The sequence below is a fragment of the Cervus canadensis genome, chromosome 5 (genome assembly GCF_019320065.1).
Source record: "Cervus canadensis isolate Bull #8, Minnesota chromosome 5, ASM1932006v1, whole genome shotgun sequence".
Taxonomy (NCBI): Eukaryota; Metazoa; Chordata; class Mammalia; order Artiodactyla; family Cervidae; genus Cervus; species Cervus canadensis.
Window position 1 is genome coordinate 8,747,475 of NC_057390.1, and position 7,610 is coordinate 8,755,084.

Below are 7,610 nucleotides of genomic sequence, written 5' to 3' on the forward strand. Positions count from 1 at the left end.
GGGGGAAGGTCGGCCGATCTCTCCGCCGCCCGTGGGCACCCCCGACTCGCAAGGGCACGCGCGCTCCTCGCAGGAATCCCGGCGGAGGGGCGGGGGAGGAGAGGCGGGGGTGGGGAGCGCGCGGCGGGCTGCGGTCCGTCTCGCACGCGCGGGCCCCGCGCCGGTCCCGGACTGCCGGTCTCCCAGGCGATGGCATCCGAGACCTTAAACAAAGGGGGCCGCCGCCGCCGGCGCGAAGCGGCTGCGGAAAGTCGCGGTGGCTGATTTCCAAGGAGCGTGGCTGCGACCCGGGCTTTCGGCGCCGCGAGCTCCCTCTTCCCACCCCCGCCTCGGTAGGGACGGGAGACGGCCAGAGGAGGGAGAAGGGAACTTTGAAACCGCTGGGGACACGGCTGCCTATAGGTATTAGCGTGAATGGCGCGTCCTTGCCGCGCGCGGTACCAATCTCCGGGATGCGGTGGGGGAAGGGGAGGGCGGCACAACGCAGTGCCAGGTGGACTGTGGAGGTTGCTATTTTTCGCGATTTTCCCCTCTACGATCTCCTTGTGACTCCCTCCCTCCCCTGCCTGGCCCCCCTACCTCACCCCCGCCGTCTCTCCCTTTTCTTCTCCCCACCCCCCCCACCCCCCCGCCTTCCCAGACCTATCGCGCTGCCCAGAGCCCAGGAGGGATGGCCAACGTCTCGGCCGGACACTAAGAGTTAAGATGTGGCGGAGGGGGCGGCGGGGGAGGGGCGGGGAGGAGAAAGTGGCGAGCGGGAGGGAGGTGGCTTGGGGAGGGTAAGGGAGGGGGAACGACAGATTTCCAGCTTCTACGACGCTCTGCCTAAATTAAAAAGCAACCAATCGGAACCGCCGGAAGGGGGGCCGCGCGTCCTGAGCCAGTCATTCCGGGGCTGCCAGTCACCCAGCGGGTAGCCAATCAGCGGGGGCCCCGGTGCTCGACTTCCTTGTGTTTGGGAAAGTGTGGTGGTGGGTGCGCGCTCGCGGCGGAGGGTAAACATTCGACAGTCCCCACTCGGAGAGGGAGGGACAGAGAGAGGACTGTCAGATCGGAGCCGAGCCGGCGGGCGAGAGAGGGAGAAAGAGAGAGAGAGAGAGGGAGGGAGAGGGAAGGAGCGAGGGAGAGCGCGCGAACCGGGGCGCACGGCGAGCTCCCCCGGCAACTCCGCTCCGGCACGGCCAGCGCGCGCGCCGTCGGTGCAGCCTCCGCGCCGTGCGTCGTGCCCACTGGAGTTGGTTGTGTATCAAGGATCCCCTATATGCACACACACACCTCCACCTCCACCAATGCACTCTTCTTCTTCTTCTTCCTCCTCATCCTCCTCCAGACCTCTGCTGGGAAAAAAATAAAACACCAACCCCAACCGTCAGCAGCAAGGTAACAGAGAAACGCGACCTCGTGTTTTCGCCTGTGCAGCCTTTTCCTTGTTATATTTGCCTCCTACTCTCTGCCCAAAAGGAAAGATGTCCCATCAGACTGTGACTGTCGTGAGGAGAATGAAAGAGGACTCTTGTTTCAGAGGCAACCGAGAGCTCCGGCAATAGCAACTTCAGAGCAATGCACCAGCGCGAGAAGTTTTCCTAGGACAGAGCAAAGTCGAGCCGAGAGGACCGGAGGGGGAGAGCGGGAGCCCGCGTCTCCGCTCGGCACGCGAGCGGCCAGCACCACCACGCCTTCAAGGACAAAAAAAGTTTTCCTCCTCCAAGGGGAGACGAGCGAAGGGCGTTCCCCAGGAGGCGGCGAGGAGCGGCCGATCGTCCGTGCTGTGGTCCAGCAGAAAGGAGCGGCTTCTTTTCTTTGTTGCCTCCCGTGAAGTCGCCACTTAGCAGGTGGACCGGGCCCTGCGCCCCGGGCAGAGTCCGCGCTCGCCCGAGGACCGGAGGAGGAGGAGCGCCGGTCGGTGCGCCCGGCCCGAAGAGCCCCGGCGCAGGCCCGCGCCCCTCCCGGAGGGCCCCGCTGGAGCGAGCCGCTCGCGCCGGGGCTGGGGGGCGGCCACGACCCCCCCTAAGGGGGGCGGCCACGGAGCGCGCCCCGCCGAGAAGCGAGCCCCCCTCCCCGGAGCGCGGCTCCTGCCGCGGCGGCTGCTGACCAAGGCCGGCCAACGACCCCCGCGCCCTGCCCAGCGGCCTTGCAGCTGCACCCGGCGGCCGCGGCGGCGGCGGCGGCGGGGCCGGCGGGGGCCCGGGGCGGGGGCGGGGGCGGAGCGGGGGGAGGCGGCGGGAGGCGGGGGGGCGCGGCGGCGGCGGCGGCGGTGGCGGCGGTGGGGTGGCGGGAGCGGAGCGGCATGGCCACGGCGGCTTCTAACCCCTACCTGCCGGGGAACAGCTTGCTAGCGGCCGGCTCCATCGTCCACTCGGACGCGGCGGGGGCCGGCGGCGGCGGGGGCGGCGGGGCTGGGGGAGGGGGCGGCGGGGCTGGGGGCGGCGGGGGCGGCATGCAGCCGGGCAGCGCGGCCGTGACCTCGGGCGCCTACCGAGGGGACCCGGCCTCCGTCAAGATGGTGCAGAGCGACTTCATGCAGGGGGCCATGGCCGCCAGCAACGGTGGCCATATGCTGAGCCACGCGCACCAGTGGGTCACCGCGCTGCCCCACGCCGCCGCCGCCGCCGCGGCAGCAGCCGCCGCCGCCGTGGAGGCCAGCTCGCCGTGGTCTGGCAGCGCCGTGGGCATGGCCGGCAGCCCCCAGCAGCCGCCGCCGCCGCCGCCGCCGCAGGGCCCCGACGTGAAGGGCGGCGCGGGGCGCGAGGACCTGCACGCGGGCACCGCCCTGCACCACCGCGGGCCCCCGCACCTCGGGCCGCCGCCGCCGCCGCCGCACCAGGGCCACCCCGGGGGCTGGGGGGCCGCTGCCGCCGCCGCCGCCGCCGCCGCTGCCGCCGCCGCCGCCGCACATCTCCCGTCCATGGCCGGCGGCCAGCAGCCACCGCCGCAGAGTCTGCTTTACTCGCAGCCTGGGGGCTTCACGGTGAACGGCATGCTGAGCGCGCCCCCGGGCCCGGGCGGCGGCGGCGGCGCGGGCGGCGCGGGCGGCGGTGGCGCGCAGAGCCTGGTGCACCCGGGGCTGGTGCGCGGGGACACGCCCGAGTTGGCCGAGCACCATCACCACCACCACCACCACGCGCACCCGCACCCGCCGCACCCGCACCACGCGCAGGGGCCCCCCCACCACGGCGGCGGCGGCGGCGCGGGGCCCGGACTCAACAGCCACGACCCGCACTCGGACGAGGACACGCCGACGTCCGACGACCTGGAGCAGTTCGCCAAGCAGTTCAAGCAGCGGCGCATCAAGCTGGGCTTCACGCAGGCCGACGTGGGGCTGGCACTGGGCACCCTGTATGGCAACGTGTTCTCGCAGACTACCATCTGCCGCTTCGAGGCCCTGCAGCTGAGCTTCAAGAACATGTGCAAGCTCAAACCGCTGCTCAACAAGTGGCTGGAGGAGGCGGACTCGAGTACCGGCAGCCCCACGAGCATCGACAAGATAGCGGCGCAGGGCCGCAAGCGCAAGAAGCGGACCTCCATCGAGGTGAGCGTCAAGGGCGCACTGGAGAGCCACTTCCTCAAGTGCCCCAAGCCCTCTGCGCAGGAGATCACAAACCTGGCCGACAGCCTGCAGCTCGAGAAGGAGGTGGTGCGGGTGTGGTTCTGCAACCGGAGGCAGAAGGAGAAGCGCATGACGCCGCCCGGGATCCAGCAGCAGACGCCCGACGACGTGTACTCGCAGGTGGGCCCGGTGAGCGCCGACACGCCGCCGCCGCACCACGGGCTGCAGACAAGCGTGCAGTGAAGGCCCGGGCGCCGCCGCTGTCACCCCCGCCGCCCCCGCTGCGCCGGGCCGGGCCGGGCCGGGCCGCCCTCCCCTCCGCCCAAAGACAGGCCTGCCCGCTCTCGGGGGAACGGAGAGGGGCGCACCGAGGAGACGCTGTTTGAAGTCCAAGGAAGGAGGGGCGAAGCAAGCAAACAAAGCCTACGAATGCCCTGACAGTTTTATATACACGTAGATGACAAAACCGAGAGAAAAAAGGGCGATCCTGAGGTCTCTTTCTACTGTGGTGGTGTTTCGTTTTCTTGGTTTTCTTTTTAAAGAAGGGTGGAGATGCCAAGCGCACCAAAACTGCACTCTCGAGGTTTTTCCCACCCTGAGAAGTCCTACACGGCGACGGTGGATAGCACTTGGCACCTGCCTCGTCCTCTCCTCTTAAAAAAAAAAAAAAAAAAAATTTTTTTTTTTTTTTTTAAAGCATACCCTTCCCTTCCACCCCTCTCTCCAAAGGGCCCCCTCCAGCCTGGAGAGATCCACCGTAACTTTGTTTCCTGAGAGCGACCTGAAGGCCTGCAGGGGCACCGGGTTTAATCAGGGGTGACTCTGTGCTCCCGGACCCCGTGATTCTTGTCCATATTAAAGTCATTTGGGGACAAACAAATTGACTATGAAATGGGAAGGCGAAAAAAAAGAACACTCTACAGAAGACAAGAAATATATATATATATATATATACACACACACACACATGTATTCACAGCTTCTGAAATTAACAAACTGATAGTAAAGCCAAAAGAAAAACAATACCTATCGTCAAAGTAACCTTGGAAAGAAAAGTATCAAGAGAGAGCAGAGGGACAGGGACGGGCGAGGGAGCAGGAGATGCCCACCGGCCAGTGAGAGAGGCCCCGGCGCATCCCGGCCCGGCCGGGCGGACTGGCCACCAAGCGAGGCCTGGCCACCAACTCCGGCCTTATCTGCTGCCGCTCCGGTGGACGACGCCTAAAGATGCCACCGCTAATATTTTTTTTATTAATATTTTTTATTTTTTATTTCTGGACTGACTCAGATGGAGGGATTTAGAGAGACAGCACTTGTCCGGACTCCCGCCTTCACCCGCCGCCGACTCTGATTGAGTGGGCGCTGTGGACGTGCTGATATAATACTGCCGTTTCCATGCAGTGTTTTTGGTAGGTTTTAATAAACAGACTTTTCAAAAGACGGCAATAGAGAATTGTTAGATCCGTTGTTGATCTAAAAATATTTGCTTTATATTTTCATTAAATGACTTCTTTTAATATTTTATTCAGAATACTTATGAACTGCTGCAAAACGGTAATTTATTTTTCCCCAGATCTTGTATTACGTGTTTTTTTCAGACGAGCACAAATCAAAATGAAATGAAAATATGGACAGTTGCTAGGTAATAAGGGTATCTTTTGATGTGATTATTTGATTGTAATTTAATTTGAGTAGTGATTCCGTAAGAGCTGATCGAGAAAATAAATTTGTTAGAATGAAATAGTCTGTGTCTGATGCATAAACACTGTGTGGGAAAGAAAAAGTCCTTTAGAAAATATTTTTTTACTAATGCAACTCCTTAAGGGATAGCGCTGAGGGAGCAGAGTCTGTTCCACCTAAGGCATATTTGCAAATCTAGAATAAAAGACGATGACAGAAACAGATAGTCATTGACATAGTAGTCCCTCCTTGTTAGCCTGTTAATTTCACAATATTCCCCCCTCACTTAATTTTAGTGAGTGTTTTTAGTGTTTGTTTGGTTTTTTTTTTAGGTGAAATTGTCTAAATGCTAGTCCTTTTGCCCAGAGATACCTGTGTCTTTTACCATCTTTAGCAGAATGCTGGACTACATCCCCAGTAAAAAAATGTGTCAATTGGTTATTAATGGTTAATACAGAGTCTGCCCCATACCACCAAAGTTTAGCCTTTCTTTTTCCACTCATTTCCTCCCCCCCCCACCGCCCCACCATATTACTACATCTCTTTCCTCTTTTTTCTGAAGACTAACAGTTGTGAAGAATAGCTTACAAGTTGATGAAATATTTTTGTATAACTTACTTCCCATGAATAACTATATGTAATTAATTATAAATTATTAAGCCGTTTGGGGAGGGTTTTGCTTTGTTTTTCTTATAATGGAAGAATATTGCTCTAACATCCTGATTATGGTCCACACTGCATTACCCTCAGTGTGAGTACCAGCTTAGACTTCAGAGTCTAGATTTCTGTGTTTTGGCCTTTGCCCAGTATGATTCTATACTTTCTTCACTGGTGCTGGGGGTTTTCACTTCCTGCTCATTCTCTAGATACATCCTGCCAAGCGGTCACATTTATCAAGTTAACATATCAATATTTACAACATGGGAAAATGAAAGTGTAATGCCTCAGGTTGTAAGTAACAAGAGGAAGAAGTCTCTGTTGAGTCCTTTTGTAGCGTACTTTTAAAAACAAGTATTTGGGGGTGATAAAGCAGTGATTTGTATAGATTAATTTCCCCCTAATCTCATTGAGCTGTCACTCACTTTTTTCTTCTTCTCTCATCTACTCCGTCTCCCTGTAACATCGATGCACGAGTTAAAAAAAAAAAAAACAGAAAACTGTGTGAGCAACAAGGAATAGTTATTTCTTCCAGACAGACCCTGTGTCACTTTCATAAATCAAGCCCAGCCAGATGGCCGTGTATTGGGTTGCATTATTTTAAACACCAAATCGTACTAAAAATCACAATCATTTTGATTTGTGAAATCTGAAAAAGGCCATATTTATTAAACAGAGGGCAAGGAAAAAATGAAAACAAGAAACCACAATTTACTTTCCTTTGCCTTCTCGGTTCCTATTTCTCTTGCTATTGTAATCTCTGTGCCCAGCAGATTTACAACCTGGGGGAGACGTGGGCGGGGGGGCACAAACTTCATCAATTTTTGAGGGTCTGTGTGCAGGGGCAAGCACAGAAGGCCTTATTGGAAAGCTGAGGATTGGGTGTGGTTGTTTATATTGGGTGGAGGCTGCTGGCCCATGAGGTGAAATCCTATTTTCCCTTCAGGACTGGTAGTGGTTGATCAGACAGAGAATGGGTCTATTTCAAAGGTTAGGAGGCATTTGCTTACTTGATTTGGCTGACAACAAAAGAACTAACATTGGATTTCACACTGTTTTCTATTAAAAAGTAACCATTGCTGTTTACTTTGGAAGAAGCTCTGATGTAGAGGTAGAAGAATTCAGAGAAGCTGGGAATGATAGTCCATTTTATTTCATTATTTTGTATTTTTTTAAAGTGAGCTCATGCTTGCACTCCATATTTTTTTTTAAAAAATCAACCTTTTGAATGTATTTACAAAATGAAATTCATGGTTGGAAAACAAAAGAGGGCAGATACAACTGATCAGTTTTGTGCTAAGGCTTATATTGTTACACATGTAAATAATGAAAACATTGTTATATATCACCAGATCTTTTTAATGAATTTGGTCATTGTGTTCCTTTGTAGCGCAAGTGTCTTGTGCTTCGTCAAGTGTCCGTTTGTTTCCTCCATTTCAACCCACCCCCACCTCCCCTTCCAACCCGGAGGAGTGACAAAGTTCTGTTCCATCAATCTGGCTAATCCTGAGCTAGGCCCATTTATAGTTTGCAGTCTCCTGTGGTTTCTGATCAGTTGTCCAAGCCACAGCCATCTCATTCACCCAGCCATCTTCCCCTGCAAGTATGGGCGATAAATCATTCAAGGTGTATTTAAAATAGTCACTTTGCTGTTGTTGCTTTGCCTTTTTTTTTTTTTTTTTTTTCTTTAAGTACTTACCCAAGGACTACTTCTTTGTTCCAAAAC

At 56.2% G+C, this 7,610-nt stretch overlaps 1 protein-coding gene across 1 annotated transcript; it reads left to right on the forward strand.

Annotated features, from left to right (window-relative positions):
- POU3F3 (POU class 3 homeobox 3) lies at positions 1–7,604 on the forward strand. The gene has a single exon (XM_043468053.1). The coding sequence runs from the start codon at positions 2,288–2,290 to the stop codon at positions 3,788–3,790; it is 1,503 nt and encodes a 500-aa protein (XP_043323988.1). The 5' UTR covers positions 1–2,287; the 3' UTR covers positions 3,791–7,604.
- The last annotated feature ends 6 nt before the right edge of the window (positions 7,605–7,610 follow it).